The 21,503-nt window shown below is 39.6% G+C and overlaps 2 protein-coding genes across 4 annotated transcripts in view; one reads left to right on the plus strand and one right to left on the minus strand.

The window, feature by feature from the left end:
- Positions 1 to 17,209, plus strand: part of FAM227B (family with sequence similarity 227 member B) — a 286,042-nt gene extending 268,833 nt beyond the window's left edge. Inside the window, exons 15-17 of the mRNA XM_007455562.1 lie at positions 10,267 to 10,344; positions 14,181 to 14,250; positions 17,087 to 17,209. Coding sequence (XP_007455624.1) covers positions 10,267 to 10,344; positions 14,181 to 14,250; positions 17,087 to 17,209 — 271 coding nt within the window. The remainder of the gene's footprint in view (positions 1 to 10,266; positions 10,345 to 14,180; positions 14,251 to 17,086) is intronic.
- Positions 17,205 to 21,503, minus strand: part of GALK2 (galactokinase 2) — a 142,568-nt gene continuing 138,269 nt past the window's right edge. For 2 of the 3 annotated variants that reach the window (XM_007455543.1, XM_007455542.1), the window contains exon 10: positions 17,215 to 17,754. In XM_007455543.1, the coding sequence (XP_007455605.1) occupies positions 17,547 to 17,754 (208 nt within the window). In that variant the 3' untranslated portion in view covers positions 17,215 to 17,546. Of the gene's footprint in view, positions 17,755 to 21,503 lie in introns of all 3 variants that reach the window. The other variant, XM_007455544.1, reaches the window with a different exon arrangement.

Genomic DNA, 21,503 nt, shown 5'->3' on the forward strand with positions numbered 1-21,503 from the left:
TGTGTGCCCTCCAAGAGTGGAGTCTCTGTTTCCCCCAGTCTTTTTGAAGTCCTGCAGTCAAATCCCACTAGCCTTCAAAGTCTGATTCTCTAGGAATTCCTCCTCCTGTTGCCGGACCCCCAGGTTAGGAATCTGACATGGGGCTCAGAACCTTCACTCCAAGTAGGTGGAATTCTGTGGTATAAGTGTTCTCCGGTTTGTGAGTCACCCACCCAGCATTTATGGGATTTGATTTTACTGTGATTGTGCCCCTCCTACCATCTCATTGTGGCTTCTCCTTTGTCTTTGGATGTGGGGTATCTTTTTTGGTGAGTTCCAGTGTCTTCCTATTTATGATTGTCCAGCAGCTAGTTGTGACTCTGGTGTTCTCGCAAGAGGGAGTGAGAGCACATCCTTCTTCTCTGCCCTCTTGGTTCCTGTCATTTCTTTTTCTAAGCGCCCCCAAATTAAACAGCTGATGCTGAGTCCTGCTATCTAGTCTCATGCCCATTTTTAAAATACCTTCTCATCCTCTATAATACAACCTTCAAATTGACAAACTTCCCTATTTCTATAAAGTGATTCCATCATTATCCTTGCCATAATTGATCCTTCCTTCTCCCTATCTCTTATACAGCCCCCATATCTAAATATTAAACAGATTCTCTCCTATATTCCTTTGCAAAATCTCAAATTCCACCCCACTCTCTCCAAGCCTTTTGCCATTACCCCAGTGATGGGTCAGAACTTAAATAGGCTCCTTTTCTACCTCTAATGGAGATGGAAAATTTTTCTGATAGAAAATCATAACAGGATGAGAGCTACAAAACCATGAAGCTCAACCCTCATACTTTACAGATAAGGAAAAGGAGGGCCAACCCTGTCAACTACCTGTGCTACCATGGCCCTAGATGGCAAGTGCTGACCATAGTGTGAGAACTAGAGCTGAATCTCTAGCAGTGGCACTCTATAATCTGTGGGAAATGTGACCTGTTAATGCCAGCCAAGGAGCAATGAAGAACTAAGCAGGTACTAACAGAAGAGCATTGAGAGAGATGAGTGAAAGACATCGAAGATACGCATTCTGTTGACTTCCCAATTTTGCTTCATGCTGGCCCCGAAGAGGGCTATTTCTTGAATGTGTCCTTGAAGCCAATAATGAGAGCATTCTCATTGCTCATGTGTACATGCAGTTGCCACTACTGGTCTGCCTCCTGGGAAGGCCGGATGCTATCACTGCACTAATGTGATTTTCACCTACATAATGCACATAAACTTTTCATTAAATTACAAGTTTAAGAAACATATACCATTGTGACATTAAAGTCAGGCTTATGTCTTTTTTTATTGAAGTATAGTTGATTTACAATATTGTGTTAGTTTCAGTTGTACAGCAAAGTAATTCCATTTTATATATATTATATATATATTTTTTCAGATTATTTTTCATTGTAGCTTATTACAAGATCATGAATATAGTTCCCTGTGCTGTATAGTAAATCCTTGTTGCTTATCTATTTTATGTATAGTAGTATGTATCTGTTAATCTCCCATACTCCTATTTTATAACTCCCCCATTCCCCTTCCCCTTTGGTAACCGTAAGTTTGTTTTCTATGTCTCTGAGTCTGTTTCTGATTAATACATACATTCATTTGTATTACTTTTTAGATTCTACATATAAGTGATATCATATATTTGTCTTTGTCTGACTTACTTCACATAGTGTAATATTATCTAGGTCCATCCATGTTGCTACAAATGGCAATATTTCATTCCTTTTTATAATGCTGAGTAATACTCTATTATATATATATATATATTTGATCCTTCAAACATATATATTTATACACACACACACACACACACACACACACACACACACACACACACACATATATACCACTTCTTCTTGAGCCTATTGACATTTGGGTTGGTTCCATGTCTTGGCTATTGTACATAGTGCTGCTATGAACAGAGGGATGTGTGTATCTTTTCGAATTAGAGTTTTCATTGTTTCAAGATGTATGCCTAGGAGTGGGATTGCTGGGTCATGTGGTAGTTCTGTTTTTAGTTTTTTAAGGAATCTCCATACTGTCTTCCATAGTGGCTGCACCAATTTACATTCCCACCAACAGTGTAGGAGGGTTCCCTTTTTTCCACACCCTCTCCAGCATTTATATTTGTAGACTTTTTTTTTTTTTTTGCAGTACACGGGCCTCTCACTGTTGTGGCCTCTCCCATTGTGGAGCACAGGCTCCGGACGCGCAGGCTCAGTGGCCATGGCTCACAGGCGCAGCCTCTCCGCGGCATGTGGGATCCTCCCAGACCGGGGCACAAACCCGTGTCCCCTGCATTGACAGGCGGACTCTCAACCACTGCACCACCAGGAAAGCCCTAGATTTTTTTTTAATAAAGATTTTTTTGGGGGGGGTTTTTTTTTTGGTTTTTTTTTGGCTGAGTTGGGTCTTCATTGCTGCATGCAGGCTTTCTCTAGTTGCGGTGAGCAGGAGCTACTCTTAATTGCGGTGCACGGGCTTCTCATTGTGGTGGCTTCTCTTATTGTGGAGCACAGGCTCTAGGTACGTGGGCTTCAGTAGTTGCAATGAATGGGCTCAGTAGCTGTGGCTCAAGGATTCTAAGCACAGGCTCTGTAGTTGTGGCGCACGGGTTTAGTTGCTCCGCAGCATGTGGGATCTTCCTGGACCAGGGCTTGAACCCGTGTCCCCTGCATTGGCAGGCAGATTCTTAACCACTGTGCCACCAGGGATGTCCCTGTTTGTAGACTTTTTGATGACAGCCATTCTGACTGGTGTGAGGTGATACCTCTTGTGGTTTTGATTTGCTTTTCTCTGATAATTAGTGATGTTGAGCATTTCTTCATGTGCCTGTTGGTCATCTGTATGTCTTCTTTGGAGAAATGTCTATTTAGGTTTTCTGCCCATTTTTTGATTGGGTGGTTTGGTTTTTTGATATTGAGTTGTATGAGATGCTTGTATATTTTAGATATTAACCCCTTGTTGGTTGCATCATTTGCAAATATTTTCTCCCATTCAATAGGATGTCTTTTTGTTTTGTTGATGGTTTCCTTTGCTGTGCAAAAGTTTTTAAGTTTGATTAGGTCTCATTTGTTCATTTTTGCTTTTATTTCTTTTGCCTTCAGAAACTGATTTAAGAAAATATTGCTACAACTTATGTCCAAGAATGTTTTGCCTGTGTTCTCTTCTGTTTTATGGTGTCATGTCTTATATTTAGATCATTTAACCATTTTGAGTTTATTTTTGTATATGGTGTGAGGGACTGTTCTATTTCATTGATTTACATGTAGCTGTCTAGCTTTCCCAGCACCAGTTGTTTATGAGACTGTATTTACTCCATTGTATACTCTAAGTAGATTAATTGACTGTATGTGTGTGGTTTATTTCTGGGCTCTATAGGTCTGTTCCATTGACCCATATATCTCGTTTTTTTGCCAATACCATGATGTTCTGATTACTGTAGCTTTGTAGTATTGTCTAAAGTCTGGAAGAGTTGTGCCTCCAGCTTTGTTCTTTTTCCTCAGAATTGCTTTGGCAATTCTAAGTCTTTTGTGGTTCCATATAAATTTTAGGATTATTTGTTCTAGTCCTGTGAAAAATGTCATGAGTATTTTGATAGGAATTGCATTAAATTTATAGATTGCTTCAGGCAGTATGACCAATTTGATAATATTAATTTTTCTAATCCAAGAGCATAGGATATCTTTCCATTTCTTTGAATCATCTTCAATTTCTTTTGTTACTGTTTTATAGTTTTTAGCAAATAGTTTTTTCACCTCCTTGGTTAAGCTTATTCCTAGTTACTTTTTTTGGACACAATTTGAAATGGAATTTTTTTTTACTTTCTCTTTCTGATACTTCATTATAGTGTAAAGAAATGCAACAGGTTTCTGTATATTTATCTTGTGTTCTGCTACCTTGCTGAATCCATGTATTAGGTCTAATACTTTTTGTGTGGAGACTTTAGGTTTCTCTATATAGAGTATCTTGTCATCTGCAAATGGTGACAGTTTTACCTCTTCCCTTCCAATTTGGATACCTTTTATTTCTCTTTCTTACTTGATTGCTGTGGCTACAGCTTCCAATATTATGTTGAATAGCAGTGGAGAGGGTGGGCATCCTTGTGTTGTTCCTGAATTTAGCAGGAAGGCCTTCAGCTTTTCACTATTGAGTATTAGGTTGGCTGTGGGTTTGTTGTAAATGCCTTTATTATGTTGAGATATGTTCCCTCTATACCCATTTTGGTGAGAGTTTTTATCATGAATGGATGTTGACTTTGGTCAAATGCTTTTTCTGTGTCTCTTGAGATTATCACGTGTTTTTTGCTTTTCCTTTTCTTAATGTGGTATATCACATTGATTTATTTGTGTATGTTTTGTTGTTGTTGTTGTTGTTTGTGTATGTTGAACCATCCTTACAACCCTGGGATAAATCCAACTTGATCATGATGTAGGTCTTTTTATGTATTGTTGGGTTCAGTTTGCTAATATTTTCTTGAGGATTTTTGCCTCTATATTCATCAAAGATATTGGCCTGTAACTTTCTTTTCTGGTAGTGTCTTTGTCTGGTTTTGGTATCAGGGTGATGGTTTCACAGAATGAATTTGAGAGTGTTCCTTCCTCTTCAGTTTTTTTTTTTTTTTTTTTGAGTAGTTTGAGAAGGATATGTATAAGTTCTTTGTATGTTTGGTAGAATTCCTCAGTGAAGCCATCTGGTTCTGGATTTTTGTTTGCAGGGAGGTTTTTTATTATTATTGCAGATTTTATTTTACATCTAATGATCAGTCTGCTCAAATCATCTGTGTCTTCTTGACTCAGTTTTGGCAGGCTGTTTCTAAAAACTTGTCCACTTCTAGGTTTCCAATTTATTGGCATATAATTGTTCATAGTATTCTCTTATGATTTTTTGTACTTCTGCAGTATCCGTTGTTATTTCTCCACTTTCATTTCTTATTTTGTTTTTTGGGTCCTCTTTCTTTTCTCCTTGGTGAGCCTGGCTAGAGGTTTGTTGATTTTGTTTCTCTTTTCCAAAAAACAGCTCTTGGTTTCACTGATGCTTTCAGTTGCTATTCTGTTCTCTACTTAATTTATTTTCTCTCTGATCTTTATTATTTCCTTCCTTCTGCTGACTTTGAGTTTTGTTCTTCTTTTTCTGATTTTTTAAGTGGTAGGTTATTAGGTTGTTTGAGATTTTTCTTGTTCCTTGAGGAAGGCCTGTATTACTATGAACTTCCCTTTTAGAAGTGCTTTTGCTGCATCCCACAGTTTTTGTAAAGTTGTGTTTTCATTGTCAATTGTCTTGAAGTATTTTCTGGTTTCATTATTGACCCATTGGTTTGTTATAGCATCTTGTTTAGTCTCCATGTGTTCTTTTCCCATTTTTCTTTTTCTGGTTGATTTCTAGTTTCATACCATTGTGGTTAGAAAATATACTTGAACTAATTTCTAGCCTCTTAAATTTGTTGAGGCTTGTTTTGTGACCTAATATGTGGTCTATCCTAGAGAATGTTCCATGCACACTTGGAAAGAATGTGTATTCTGGGTGTTTTGGATGTAGGGTCCTGTAGATATCAAATAAGGTCACCTTGTCTATTGTATCATTTAGGACCTCTGTTGCCTTATTGGTTTTCTGTCTAGAATATCTGTCCATTAATGTCAGTGGGGTTTTAAAGACTCCTACTGTTGTATTCCTGTCAAGTTCTCCCTCTATAGCTGTTAGTATTTGTTTTATATATTTCAGTGTTCCTATATTGGGTGCATGCACATTAATGAGTATAATATCCTCTTATTGTATTGGTCCCTTTTTCATAATATAATGTACCTCTTTGTCCCTCCTTATGGACTTTGTTTTAAAGTCTATTTTGTCTGATATGAGTATTGCTACCCCTGCTTTCTTGTCATTTCCATTTGCATGAAATATCTTTTTCCATCTTCTCACTTTCAGTCTGTGTGTGTCTTTCACCTTGAAGTGAGTCTCTTGTAAGTGACATATTGTAGGTTCTTGTTTTCTTATCCAATCTGCTGCTCTGTGTCTTTTGATCAGAGCATTTGTTCCATTGACATTTAAAGTAATTATTGATAGGTATGTACTTATTGCCATTTTAAACCTTGTTTTCCTGTCAGTATTGTAGTTCTTTGTTTCTTCTTTTTGTTTTTCCTTTTGTGCTTTGATGGTTCTTTTGTATTATGCTTGAGTTCCTTTCTTTTTGGTATTTGTGAACCTATGGTATGTTCTTGATCTGTGGTTACCCTGGTTTTCAAGTATGTTGACCCCTAACTATATCTATTTGCCTTAAACTGATACTCATACAAGCTTAAACACACTCTAAACAATCCACATTTTTATAGTTCACTCCTCCACATTCTTTGATTTTGATGTCCTATTTTACATCTTATCCTTCTGCTGCTAATTGTAGTCATAATCACTTTCACAAAAAAATTTTGATTGTTTTTTAATCTATGTACTGGCTTAAGTGATCTTCAATCCTTTTATATATTTGCCTTTTCTATTGTGACTGTCCCTTTCCTATAGATTCTTGTTTCTTTTCTGTTTAGAGAAGACCCTTCAATATATCTTCTAGGATAGGTTTAGTATTGCTGAATTCTTTTGGGTTTCACTTGTCTGAGAAATCCTTTATCTCTCCTTCTATTCTAAATGATAATCTTGCTGGGTAGAGTTGCAGGTTTTCCCTTTCAGGACTTTGAATATATCATGCCACTCCCTTCTGACCTGCAAAGTTTCTGCAGAGAAATCAGCTGATAGCCGTATGGGGTTCTCACGCAACTGACTCTTTGTTTTCTCTTGCTTTTAGAATCCTCTCTTTAAATTTTGCCTTTTTAATTATGATATGTGTTGGTGTGGATCTGTTTGAGTTCATCTTGTTTGGGATCCTCTGTGCTTCTTGTACTTGGATATCTGTTGCCTTTAGGTTTGGGAAGTTTTCAGCAATAATTTCTCCAAATACACTTTCAATCCCCTTTTCTTTCTCTTTTCCTTCTGGAACCCAGCTTATGCATAGTTTGGCATGCTTTATATTATCCTATAGATTTTGTATGCTGCTTTCATTTTTTTCATTTGTCTTTCTGTCTGCTCTTCTGACTGGGTGATTTCCGTTAGTATGTCCTCCAGATCACATATTCATTCTTCTGTGTTATTTAGTATATTCATTGCTTCTAGATTGGTTTTTATCTCACTAACTGAGTTGTCTGATTTTGATTTGATATTTTCTAGTTCCTTACTACAGTGATCTGCATTCCTATCAATCTTTTCATTCCTTCAGTATTTTTATTACCTCCTTTTTGAACTCAGGGTATAGTAGACTGGTGAGGTCTGTTTCATTATTTGTTCTTTCAGGGGATTTCTTTTAATTTGGAGTAGTTTCTCTGCTTTTTCATTTTACTTAACTTTCTCTGTCTCTACGAATTTAGGAGAAACAGTTATCTACTGTGGTCTTGAAGGGGTATTTTTATTTGGAAGCATCCCTGTGTAGACTGTGAATCCAATATTCTGGTGCAAGGGCTGGTTTCAGTATGGGTACCAGCCACATCTTTCCTCAGAGTGTGCTAGTTGTTATCCCCTTGATAGGGGAGTAACTGGTGTGGTGTCCAGAGCCTGTGCTCTGGGTGGGACCTCCTCCTTGCGTGGCTGTTACAGCCCTGTCAGCGGTGGTGTCTGCTCCCCAGTTGTCAGAGTAAAAGCCCTGAGGGTCAGGTTCACTAAGGCTCCTTTGACCTTGAGTGCATGACCTGCTCCAAAGGAGGTGACTGATGAAGCAACTGAGGCCCGTGTCATCACAGTGAATCTATGCACTACCCATGCAGACATCTGCAGTTCTATCTAGAAGCAGCCAAATGCCACATCTCTTATCCTGTTGTGTTCATCCCAGACCTAGTGCTAGGCTGTGGTGTGGAATGGGCTGGTGCTGGGGGCTGGGGCTTTGTGGCTGCAGGAATCAAGGTGGTTGTGGTGCTGCCTGAGAACTAGGCTGCCTCTGTGCCAGACCTCTCCCAGGACCTGTCCGTGCCAGATGCTGCTCCAAGTTGCGGCTGGGGTGGGCAGAGCCAGTGAACTCCCTTTGGGAAACCAACCACTGCATACTTCTACCCAGGGGCTCTCCATCTGAGACTCAGCACTCCCTGAGCATCTCTGTGGCATCACCCTTTGCAGGTGCTGACAAAATCCACCACAGCTGGACTCACCCCTGCCATGCAAGCAGTGACAAAGAGCTCTGCAGTCTGGCCCAGACTATACCCCAGGCCCTCCGAGCTATCTCCACTAAGCTAGATCGAGTCCTCTCCCAGGGTCTGTCTGCCAGAGATTCAGCACTTAGCCGTTGCATGTATTTGTAGCCCTGCCCAATGCACACCTGATATTGGGAAGTGTGGCAAGCCAGCTGCCGGTCTCTCTCTGTCCTGATTGTCAGCAAGCCAGCACACACGCACTCCTCACAAGTAGAGTCTGGGCTTCTCCAGCCCCTCTATCTGTCCCAGCGGATTTCACAGCAGGCAAGGGGGCTCCCCAGGGTCTGCCCACGCAGACCTTTTCTCCTTTATAGATCCCTCCCAGGGACACCAGTCCTGTCCTGATTCCTTTTTTTCCATCCTACTCAGTTATGTGGAGATCTTTCTTGCAGCTTTGGTTATATAGGAGATCTTCTGCCAGTCTCCAGCTGGTTTCCTGTGAGAAATGTTCCACATGTAGATGTATTTTTGATGTGTTTGTGGGGGAAGGTGAGCTCCACATTCTCCCCTCTGCCATCTTGATCCCCCTCCAGGCTTATCTCTTTCTATAAGGAAAACCATACTCTAAAACCTAGCTGTGATGAAGGGGTTAAAGTAAACTTGGAATCCATCATAAAGAGCAGCGGACTTCTCTGTAAAATCTATTTCAGAGAATTCCTATCCTATTCAGGATAACATAATCATCCAGACCCTCGCAAACTCTGTGCTTAGTAGGATGGGGTATGGTCTGCTATCAACACTGCTTCCCAGCAACTTAGTGATGCTGTTAAGGAACCTTCTTAAACAGGTTCTATGGCTGGCAGAGAGAATTTATCACCCTGGCATTGCTGAGAAAGTCATCTGGAGTGTACAGAAAACAAATGTTCTTTTCCTTGATTCTAAGACCTTAATATTCAAATTATAAGTGATTGAAGATACTTTCTGAGTAGTTTAGAGTGTCATAGGAAAGACATAAATTTTATTCGAGTTTATTGTGAGAATCTTTGTTGTGGAGACATTCATGTTTTTCCTTCTGGTTATCTCAACTGAGATATAATACTCAGGAAATTAAGGTCATAGGGTTAAGTGCCTATGTGGTCTTGTCCCAGGGACCAGATCCACTGAGCTTTTCCTAACATTCTTATACCAGATAATTGAGATTAAAATGAGCATCAAGGACATCCTTGAAGGGAGCATAAATGTGTTTTAAATGAGCAAATTGCATTCAGAGAAAGATGGAGGTAATACTGAAGTGTGGTTCAGGTTGTAGAGTGGGACCATGGGAGGACAGACTCATTCCTGCATCTTGGTGACTGCAGCGGTTTAAGAGCTTCTAGTTTACCAACGAGGCTAAGGTCTTAACACAAGATGAGGGCTGCCTCCTTGAGTCATTTACCAGTTGCCACTTCACAGGGAAGCATCTGCTTTCCAGACACAGACATGGGTTAAGACCAGCGTTAGGGACACAGCCACAGGCTGTACCAGAAACAGATAGAAGAGCCCCAGCCACATTAGCAGAACATTTTTATCTTCTGCCTATCATCCTTTTCCATGCTGTTAGCAGAGTTCGGGCTAAGTGAGGCAGCCAACATATGCTGCCAGTCACCTCCAGAGCCTCTCAGAAGTCAAGAGAGTTTGAAGTTCTCAGTATACTGTAGAAATGAAGAAATGTCTAAACAGAGTTACAAAATGTACATTTTTAATTTTACATTTAACAAATCGCTGCCTGTAAAGCACACCAAAAAAACATGAAAATAGTAATTATGGGATTTATGAAACTACTAAGTCCTTGTGTGCTATGGATGGTGTGGTCCAGATAATGGGATATAAGTTTAAAGTAGTCTGATGGGTATTGTCTCCTTTTGGTCCTTTCAGTGTAATGCCAGACATAATATTCGTGTTTATACTTGAGACCCTTCATGACTGGGAAGCCCAGGCAAGATGGCTCCCTGAGTCCCCCTGTGAAGGATACTGTTAACCTCTCTCAAGTTTTTCCTAGTTGAAAATCTTTCCTTAACCATAAGCCTATCACATCACCTGCTCCAACTTATTGTGATATTCTGAAGGAGGCAAAAAGACAATTTGCAAACAACCAAAAGGATTTTAGAATGTAAGTTGACTCCATACTATTGATAAATATAAAATCATAGAATCCTTTAGAGCTGTAAGCAATCATAGAAATTATCTACAACTAACCTTCTTATTTTACCGACGAGGAGAGTCGCCTCTGAGCATCTTATAGACTCGGAGATTCTTTTCAGGTAGGTGTCAAGGATGTATGTTGTAACCATGGAGACATGGCACATGTCAGGGATTGAAAAAAGAAAGGAAGCTTTCCTGTGGTCTGGGTGGGGGGATGCACCCCAATGTGGAGAGACCAGGAGAGAGTTCCCAGGAAGAGAGATTGGAGTATTGTTCATTTACAAAGTTAAGCCCTGGAAGAAGAACAGAAAGGTTGTCTGTAATAGAAGGAGCTCCTTGTAGCTGGGGTGGCAGCAGGGGTGATATGGAGGAAAGCAAGGCAAGGAGTTCTTTTCGGAAACGTTTTCTTGGGGAAACATTTTAAGTTTTTTGTGCTTAACTAAAATGATTACTCTTGGCCAGTTATGGTATTCTTATGTGCCAGGAAGCGAGAAATGGCTTAATGAGGATGTCCATCGATTTTTATGAGGACAAATTGGCAGGGTCCAATTCTTCTGTCTGTGATATCAAGGTCACTGCCTAGCTGTCTTATTGCCTTAAAGGGGAGAAAGGATGGGCATCCTACCCTTTGGGTACCTGATGCTGTTCCAGGAACACATCAAAGAGAGGTAAACAGAAGAGCAGCCAGCCTTATCCTATCCAGCAGGCAGGACAGAAGTCTGAGCCTCTACTTTCCCCGGGGCCCCATTCCCCTCCCACTGACATACACACATGCGCATGCATGCACACAGACACACACACAGAGCCCTCAGATTTCCTATTTTCAGTGGGAAGAACAGGGGTGGGCACCTTGTAAGAGGGCCCATGTGGGAACAGCAAGGTGGAGTCCAGGCTGTACTCAGCTGACATGGGTGATGCCTTTGGCACACGATTATAAGGGGCAGTGTGCTGGGGGATTCCTCATACCACGTGGTGCATTGGGAGGGGATGCTGAAGAACTGTTTTGTAATGGACCTTTACTGATATGTGGAAGGCAGCAAATTGTTGATTTAGTCTTTCTCAATGAGAATTGCCTGCTTTATTTTAAAATTTAACTCCAAACTTTGACTTTATAGAGAAAAGCACCTAATTAATGAAGAAATAAAACTCCTAAGACAGCGACAGGAAAGAGTTGACAAGGAGCTTCATAGGTTTGTTTCTTATTCAACTCGTAGTGCTTAAAAACATTTTAATTGAACAAATGAGTTACATAAACCACAATAGGTCTAATATGTAAAAATTCATTAACTGGAATATCTGCAGAAGTTTTCTACTCTGTAGTCCATCTATAGTAACACTTTTTTATCCACATAATCACTTACTCTAATTTAATTAATTGCTAAACATTATCATCATCTCCTTTTACTCTACCAGACATAGGACTTAAGCTGAGGACCTTTTAAATATAGACTCATAACCATGGGAAGATGTAAACTAGAAAAACAACCTATTTAGCTGGTCTCAGGCTAGTTCTTTGTCCCTTTCTGCCCCTGCTGCTTCCCCTATACATACATTGTACCCCACTGAAACAAGGAAAGTTGGGCATATTTGTTTATTTTATTATAGTGTAAAAAACAAAACTATAAAGTGTTGGGACTAACCCACTTCTTCCAGTACATCCACATAGGCAAGAATAAATGTCAGATGAGTACAGCCCTTCAAATAAACCCCTGTGGGAAACCACAATTTTGTGCCAGTCATGCTGCCATAGTTCTAATTGCTATTTTGGAACTTATAAAGCTAGTCTCCCAGTCACATAAGAAAATTCAACTCATTACTTTAAAATCTTACTTCATTTTTCACTAAAAATTTCATCACCCAGCTTTTCCCTTCACAACATAAGATCTGACTCCAGATGACTTTTACAAGTTCCCAAAAATCAAATCTATAGAGGACAGGATTTCTCACCACTCAAGATATGCAAAAGTATGCAGACTGGTTTTCAGAGCAACTCACAAGAAGCACTCAAATATGTTTTATGCGATGGCACATTGCTGGAGAAAGTGAAGGGGAAAATACTCATTTGGGTATATAACTCCCACATGCCTGTTAAATTTATAGGCACAGTGTCCAAGTTTCTATCTGTAATCTTCAAAAAAAGATAGTCATGGAAAGGAAAGATAGAAAGATGGGAGATTGGCTAGTGGTGACGCTTGCAAAACTTTGTGAATATACTAAAACCTACTGAATTGTATACTTTGAAAGGGTGGATTTTAGGTTATGTAACATATCAACAAAGCTGTTATTAAAAACAAAAGAAGAGGGGAACTGTAAATTAAAGTGGGTTGGAAAATGTAAAATAGCTAGTGGGAAGCAGCTGCATAGCACAGGGAGATGAGCTCCGTGCTTTGTGACCACCTAGAGGGCTGAGATAGGGAGGGTGGGAGGGAGATGCAAGAGGGAGGAGATATGGGGATACATGTATATGTATAACTGATTCACTTTGTTATACAGCAGAAATTAACACACCATTGTAATGCAATTATACTCCAATAAAGATGTTTAAAAACATGATACAATAAAAAATACAATTACTCTAAAAAAATAAAAGTGGGTTGGAAGATGGACTGATTTTAACAAAGTGAGATGAACCAGTCTCAGGATGACTTGAAGTCAAGAAGATTCTAAGAGTGTGTTACTGAGAAAAGGGCACCAGGGATATTTAAATAGGACTATGAGGAAAAGACTCAGAGCCAGATTTTAGAAAAGCAGGGAAGAATGTCCAAAAGGGTAGCAAGAAGTGAGGAGAAAACCTAGGTTGAGGAGATAAAATTGGCAGAGATAAAGTAGAGAAAGAGTAAGGGAGTATTTGTTAGAGAACACTAACGCAAGAGGCCCCTCAGAGGTAGTCCTACTGGGTGCCCTCAGGGGACCCCTAGGCTAAATGCTAGAGAAACCTAGAGCAGGCCTTATAGGGGTTTAGCTAATCCAAAGTTCATGCTTCAGCAAAGTGTATTTGGAATTTTTAGAAAATTTCACTTCCTACAGATTTCACAGAATAATTTCAAATGTTTCACTTGAAAATCGCCAGTGAAATCAATAGTCTTATACCATTTTTCATTTTTCTTTCTCTCTTCTGTGTTTCTCTTGCTGTCTCTCCCTTGTCCCAAGTTCCTATCGTTCCTTGCCTGGCCTACCTCTGCTTCTGTCTTTATCCGTAGATCTATGGAAAGTTTCCTGCTGCCTCCTCAATTCAACTATTCAGCTCCTTAAAAATATTTCTTGAATGAGTACGTGGTGACAGAAATCATGATAGATTCCTGGATCCCCACCCTTGATGAGCTTACAGTCTAGTAAGCGCCCCCCTCACCCTTTATCCTTTTCCGTCTCTCTTTCTCTCTCTCCCCCAGATATTTTCCAGGCCAGTCCCTTTTCCTCTTCCCTCCCCAGTGACTCATCTTAAAATCTGCACTGGAGCCCAGTGAGTGGAATTAGTTGAGGGAATACTTACTGTATGAACCATCTCACTGAAGAGGATGCTTCACTGCTGGGATGCAGTGTCGCACAGTAGTTAGAATAGAGGGCGCAAGTCACACTTGGGTTCAGATCCTCTATTACTTGCTAGCTGTATGACTGTGGACAGTCTAGTTAACCTATCTGAGCCTCTTTCCTCATCTATAACATAGGATAATAGTAGTACCTACTTCCTAAGATTGTTGTCAGAGTAAATGCCCAGCATATTAAACTTCGTAAATCGTGGCTCTTAGTTGGTGTCAGTATAAAAACAATTAGTTTGGTTACCAATTTTCTTTCTTTCATGATTAGGCTCCAAGCAAAGGCTACCAAGAAACCTTACGAAGTTAAGAATGATTTTGAGAATTTCCTACAAAAACTGGTAAGTTTTTTTCTGAAAATAATTGAGAATTCTCTCTCTAGCTTCTCTTATATAGGCTGGAAAATATTTAATAAGCAATGTATGGTTTCACATCCAAGTTACAGTGGCAGGATGGAATACATTCTTGTTATTTAATCATCCACATGCACATTTAGGGTAATCTCTCTCTCATGTATTAGTGACAACCTCATGCTCACTCATCCCCATCCCTTGCTTCTGACCAGAAGCATTTTAGGCAACTGAAAACCTCCAAATGCAGAATTTCAAACTAATAGAAAATTATTGGTATTTGAAGTCATATTTTATTTCCCATTAATAATTCAACAAAAATATATTGGATTCCAACTACTGTGTTAGATGAATGATTCTTGCCCTCAATTAACAGAAATGTAAGACATGATAAGGTTCTAAACAGTACTCAAGTATAAGAAAGAAAGAAAAGGAAGGACATGGTCCCATCTTTCCAGTTTTTTTGTCCCCTTCCCTTCTGCTCCACCTTAACTTACAGGCAGTCCTATTAAATCTAAAGGTCCTTCCTCCCTTCCAACAAGAAAGAACATGTAGAAAATAGTGTACAGTAAATCTGAAGATTGGACAATCTGAGGTAAGGAATAAGAGAGAGCTTTTCATTTTCAGCATGTCAGGCTTCCATGCAAAAATCTAGAGTAATCCTCACTGGCTACTGATCTAATGTCAAAAACAGGGGTCAAATAATCTAACCAAATTCCTATGAGCCAGAAACGTAATGGAAAGGGGGTAATATTGTTGGGTGTTTAATATTAAACAAATATTGGGTGTTTAATATTAAATAAATAGTACTATTCTTTATTCCACACAAAAAATTATTTCTCCCATTTTTTCATGGTCTCTCTTAACTGCTACTGCTAGAGACATGGGTACAGAGAAATATTTATTTAATATAAGAAAACTGTGCAGGTGTACTGGTAAAGGGCAAGTGACCTCAGCTGGTAAATAGTAAATGGCCTGAGTCTTAGCGAAACTACAGGAGCTATGGACACCATAGCACACTGGAGAGTCTGTGCCTCAGTGAAACAAGGCAACTACTTCCGCACCTCTTGTTCATTGTGGCTCTGCAGGAATAGAGGCCACAGTGTTATCAGATCTTCCACCATTTGCAATCCAGATTCTTCTGTAAAATTCCTGCTTAGGACTCAAGTTTTTAAATACCCCTAGAGGCCAAACTAAATAAATCTGCAGGCCAGACGAGTCCCCTGGTCTAAATGCTGGACTTGGAGCTCTTCGAAAGCTGGCTCCAGCCAGTATAGCCAATCTTATTCTCCACTATATCCCAAGTCAAACCCTTCACTCCCACTGAGTCTTCCCAGCATATCATGTTTACCCATAATCATACACTTTGCTTATCTGCCATGCCTACTCCCCAGCTTTCAAATTCTATTCATCCTTTAAGGCCCTGCTCAAATCGCATCTTCTACATGAAGCTTTTTTCCAGTGGCCCTAGCCCCATCCTTTCCAGGCAAGTTCGATATCTCTCATAATTTCTAGAATAACATTTGGTGATGGCTTCATTGGAAAATAGTTCTTTTCTTCAAGCCAGACAGCAAGACAAATATGGGAGTAGATTCTGGCTTAGAACAACTATGTCCTCCAAAGCAGAGTGTGCACTAGAAATGTTTACTTACCTATTTTGTAAAGAAGGTATCTCAAGGTGAAAAATTTAAAGGCAAGTGTTTTTTTTTTTTTTTTTTTTTACAGTAATCCAGGCATCTTCAAAGAATTATACATCAACTGACCACAGATCTTCTGTGGAAAATGGAAAGGGTTTAAAAAGCAAAGGATTATCATTTGAAATCAATTTTTAAAATTCAAAATTAACAAATTGGACTTAAGCTTTCTCAAGTACTTACCTTTCTGCTAAGAATGAAAATGCACCAGAACTTTATTTTAGAATAGAATAATGGATTTCCTAGTACTTTATATGACTGCTGTCCTTCGAGAAATGTAACAACCAGCTTTGCTTCAGCTTCTCTGAAACTGAGATTCAAGATGATGATATCCAGTCTTTTTGCTCATTAATGTGCAACTCAATCATAGAATAATAGAAAATTGTGATAAACTTCTGGATAATTCATGCCACATGACTGCTGGTCTCTCAATTATCTGACTGTGTCACAAAATGCTTTTCAGCCTTAATCTTCATATAATTCAGGAAAGCCTTCCTGTAGTCTATCTGTGAGAGAGAGCCACTCATTTACCATCACCACATGGCCAAACTTTCTGCCCATTTTGATAAACATATACAGGCACCCACCAATACTCCTACCCAATCCCAGAACCCACGCTCAGCCTTTTCATAGTTTCACCCTCATGCCTCACACCTGCCCTACATTGGTCCACATATACAAACAAGCTTTGCTAGACACACAACGAAGATGCAAGTCACAGATGGGTTTTCCTAGAATAGTAAACATGCCTCCTAGATTAGAGATGCATTTGAGAAAAGGTAGTTTAGAGTGGGAAGAAAGTAAATTCCATGAACAAATTGATCTGAATTAACATCCAGATAATTCTCTATGTCAATGTGAATAGAGATAAAAAGTTGAAGTGTCTTTTATCTAGCTTCTCTGTTATGACAGAGAAAAGCTCAGGGCCAAAAGAATTGAAAGTGATTGTTTATATGATATCACATGGTTAAAAAAAAATTAAATGAGCCTGGGATTTTCTTCCTAAATCCATCTTTTGAAAAAAAAAAAAATTTAAGTGATCCTCCTCATCTTGATAACTGGGAGAATCTCACTTTCAAGTATACAGTATCCAGGAAAATCTGTGAATCCTTAATAATGTATTATTTTAATAGCGTTCTAAAGCCCGAACTGAGAGAAAACTTCTGGCATCACTATCATCATCATCTTCAATAACAGAAGACTTCAACCTTGAGGAAGAAGAATGCCAAGAGAAACCAGAAATAAACTGTATTTAAGAATGTATGTTTAATTCAAGTACAGTCCATGAGGTCAGTATTGATGGTCTTTTACCATTTGTTTTTAAAAATCTTGAAATCAATACATCCAGTAAATTATCTTAAGACATCTGTCCAAGCATAATTTTGGCTCTTATTGGTAGAAAACATATTTTAAGATGAAAAAATAATCATTATGAAGCATAGGGAGATTTCAACCATTTCTTTCGAAATACATCTTGATAATAGCAACCATTCATCATAATACAAAACAGAAAGAGGATTAATTTGCTGTGGCATAGAAGTCCTGCCAGTTCCTAAATACTCTAAATAGTTTCTTGGAGATTTTTTACATTGTTTAGGCCTCAAGGAAAACCAAAGCTCCACCTCCAGGTTTGGTAGCAAACAAACTCTGCTTCTCAGGCACTAAGCTTCGATTGCTCCTCTGGTAATAAACTTCGTGCACATTTGCTAGGAAGCTGGACAGCTTGTCAGCAGGTACTATCGATACTGTGCAGCCTCCCCATCCTGCTCCCGTAAGTCGTGATCCTTGAGCCCCAAATTTCCTAAAACAATGAGAAAAAAAAATTAGAACCTGAAAATGAAAATGAGAGTGATTTTCCTGGTGCTTTAGAACAGACAGCACCTCCAAGACCTAAGAAGAGATTATGTGGTGTGTTTTGGGGGTTTTTTTCAGTACTGTCAAACATTTTAGGACATTAAGAAATTTATACTACTGTTTGAAGGTGATTTGAAATTTAATTGTATCTAAAACTAGCCCCCAGTTTTGGCTCTTAAGTAGTAAAATTCAGTAGTACTCCTGTTTCGTAAGGGCTGGGAATAACCCAGTGTAGTATTGATTCCATAAAGCCACCACTTGAAGAGTTGTATAGCAAGCCTATAGGTGATCAGGAAGAGGGAGTAAAAAGAAAACAGGCAATGGACATGATCAACATGATGAAAGAGAAGGTTGCTCCATATGAGGGCAAATCAAAATTTAAAGTGCAAGTCTTATATATACAAGTGAGAGCTTCCTCTGGTGGCTATTTAAGCTGCATTCAGTCCCCTAGAACAGATAGCCTAGATTTGTGCTGAATAAATTTATCAACAAAGAATGTGTTACTAAACTCTAAATTAGTTCGTCTGTTCAATCTCTAAAGGGAAATTATGCAGACCTTTCCACAAAGAGGATAGTGGCTTCTGCAGGTCCATCCCCATTTTCCCTGCACCTTCAAGAGCTGGCTGGTCTGACAAATGGACTCGGAATTTATCATCAGACAAAACGTGTGATTGAGATGGAAACTACTATATAAGCCACCACACAGCAAGAGGTAATTTTAGTCACCATAAACCAGGCACAGTTTCAAACCCTGTACAAAAGTGAAAGGCCCTACACAAAGTACAAGGATCACTCATCTTTAAAACATGCAATTTATCCTGACAATAAAAGTTAATGTATCAACAGGAAGACACTGGAACTCATCAAAAAAGATACCCCACATCCAAAGACAAAGGAGAAGCCACAATGAGACGGTATGAGGGGCGCAATCACAGTAAAATCAAATCCCATAACTGCTGGGTGGGTGACTCACAAACCAGAGAACACTTATACCACAGAATTCCACCCACTGGAGTGAAGGTTCTGAGCCCCACGTCAGGCTTCCCAACCTGGGGGTCTGGTAACAGGAGGAGGAATTCCTAGAGAATCAGACTTTGAAGGCTAGTGGGATTTGATTGCAGGACTTCGACAGGACTGGGGGAAACAGAGACTCCATTCTTTGAGGGCACACACAAAGTAGTGTGCCCATCAGGACCCAGGGGAAGGAGCAGTGACCCCGTAGGGGACTGAATCAGACCTACCTGCTAGTGTTGGAGGGTCTCCTGCAGAGGTGGCGGGTGGCTGTGTCTCACCGTGAGGACAAGGACACTGGCAGCAGAAGTTCTGGGAAGTACTCTTTGGCGTGAGCCCTCCCAGGGTGCACCATTCGCCCCACCAAAGAGCCGGGGTAGACTCCAGTGTTGGGTCGCCTCAGGCCAAACAACCAACAGGGAGGAAACCCTGCCCCACCCATCAGCAGACAAGCAGATTAAAGTTTTACTGAGCTCTTCCCCAGAACAACAGCCAGCTCTACCCACCACCAGTCCCTCCCATCAGGAAACTTGCACAAGCCTCTTAGATAGCCACATCCACCAGAGGGCAGACAGCAGAAGCAAGAAGAACTATAATCCTGCAGCCTGTGGAACACAAACCACATTCACAGAAAGATAGACAAGATGAAAAGGCAGAGGGCTATGTACCAGATGAAGGAACAAGATAAAGCCCCAGAAAAACAACTAAATGAAGTGGAGATAGGCAACCTTCCAGAAAAAGAATTCAGAATAATGATAGTGAAGATGATCCATTCTCTGAAAAAGAATGGAGGCAAAGATCTAGAAGATGCAAGAAATGTTTAACAAAGACCTAGAAGAATTAAAGAACAACCAAACAGAGATGAACAATACAATAACTGAAATGAAAACTACACTAGAAGGAATCAATAGCAGAATAACTAAGGCAGAAGAACGGATAAGTGACCTGGAAGATGGAATGGTGAAATTCACTGCTATGGAACAGAATAAAGGAAGAAGAATGAAAAGAAATGAAGACAGCCTAAGACACCTCTGGGACAACATTAAACACAAAAATATTCGCATTATAGGGGTCCCAGAAGAAGAGGGAGACAAAGGACCCGAGAAAATATTTGAAGAGATTATAGTCGAAAACTTCCCTAACATGGGAAAGGAAATAGCCACCCAAGTCCAGGTAACACAGAGCGTCCCATACAGGAAAAAGCCAAGGAGAAGCACGCCAAGATACATAGTAATCAAATTAGCAAAAATTAAAGACAAATTACTGAAAGCAGCAAGGGAAAAACAACAAATAACATACAAGGGAACTCCCATAAGGTTAACAGCTGATTTATCAGCAGAAAATACAAGCCAGAAGGGAGTGGCATGACATATTTAAAGTGATGAAATGGAAGAACCTACAAAAAAGATTACCCAGCAAGGATCTCATTCATATTCGATGGAGAAATCAAAAGCTTTACAAACAAGCAAAACCTAAGAAAATTCAGCACCACCATACCAGCTCTAGAATAGTTGTTAAGGAACTTCTGTAAGTGGGAAACACAAGAAAAGGACCTACAAAAACAAACCCAAAACAATTAAGAAAATGGTAATAAGAACAGACATATCAATAATTACCTTAAACGTGAATGGATTAAATGCTCCAACCAAAAGACCCAGGCTTGCTGAATGGATACAAAAACATGATCCATATATATGCTGTCTATAAGAGACACACTTCAGACATAGGGACACATACAGACTGAAAGTGAGGGGATGGAAAAAGATAATCCATGCAAATGGAAATCAAAAGAAAGCTGGAGTAGCAGTACTCATATCAGATAAAATAGACTTTAAAGAATGTTACAAGAGACAAGAAAGGACACTACATAATGATCAAGGGATCAATCCAAGAAGAAGATATAACAATTAATAATAAATATATATGCACCAAACATAGGAGCACCTCAACATATAAGGCAACTGCTAACAGCTATAAAAGAGGAAATCGACAATAACACAGTAATAGTGGGGGATATTAACACCTCACTTACACCAATGGACTGATCATCCAAACAGAAAATTAATAAGGAAACACAAGCTTTAGATGACACAATAGACCAGATAGATTTAATTGATATTTATAGGACATTCCATCCAGAAACAGCAGATTACACTTTCTTCTCAAGTGCGCACAGAACATTCTCCAGGATGGATCACATCTTAGGTCACAAATCAAGCCTCAGGAAATTTAAGAAAATTGAAGTCATATCAAGTATCTTTTCTGACCACAACACTATGAGATTAGAAATCAATTACTGGGGAAAAAAATGTAAAAAACACAAACACATAGAGGCTAAACAATATGTTACTAAATAACCAAGAGATCACTGAAGAAATCAAAGAGACAAATGACAATGAAAACACGACGATCCAAAACCTATGGGATGCAGCAAAAGCAGTTTTAAGAGGGAAGTTTATAGCTATACAGTCCTACTTCAAGAAACAACAAACAGGGCTTCCCTGGTGGCGCAGTGTTTGAGAGTCCGCCTGCCGATGCAGGGGACATGGGTTCGTGCCCAGGTCTGGGAAGATCCCACATACCGCGGAGAAGCTGGGCCTCGTGAGCCATGGCCGCTGAGCCTGTGCATCCAGAGCCTGTGCTCCGCAACAGGAGAGGCCACAACAGTGAGAGGCCTGCATACCA

This window comes from Lipotes vexillifer, unplaced genomic scaffold, assembly GCF_000442215.2.
Source record: "Lipotes vexillifer unplaced genomic scaffold, Lipotes_vexillifer_v1.1 scaffold24, whole genome shotgun sequence".
Classification (NCBI taxonomy): Eukaryota; Metazoa; Chordata; class Mammalia; order Artiodactyla; family Lipotidae; genus Lipotes; species Lipotes vexillifer.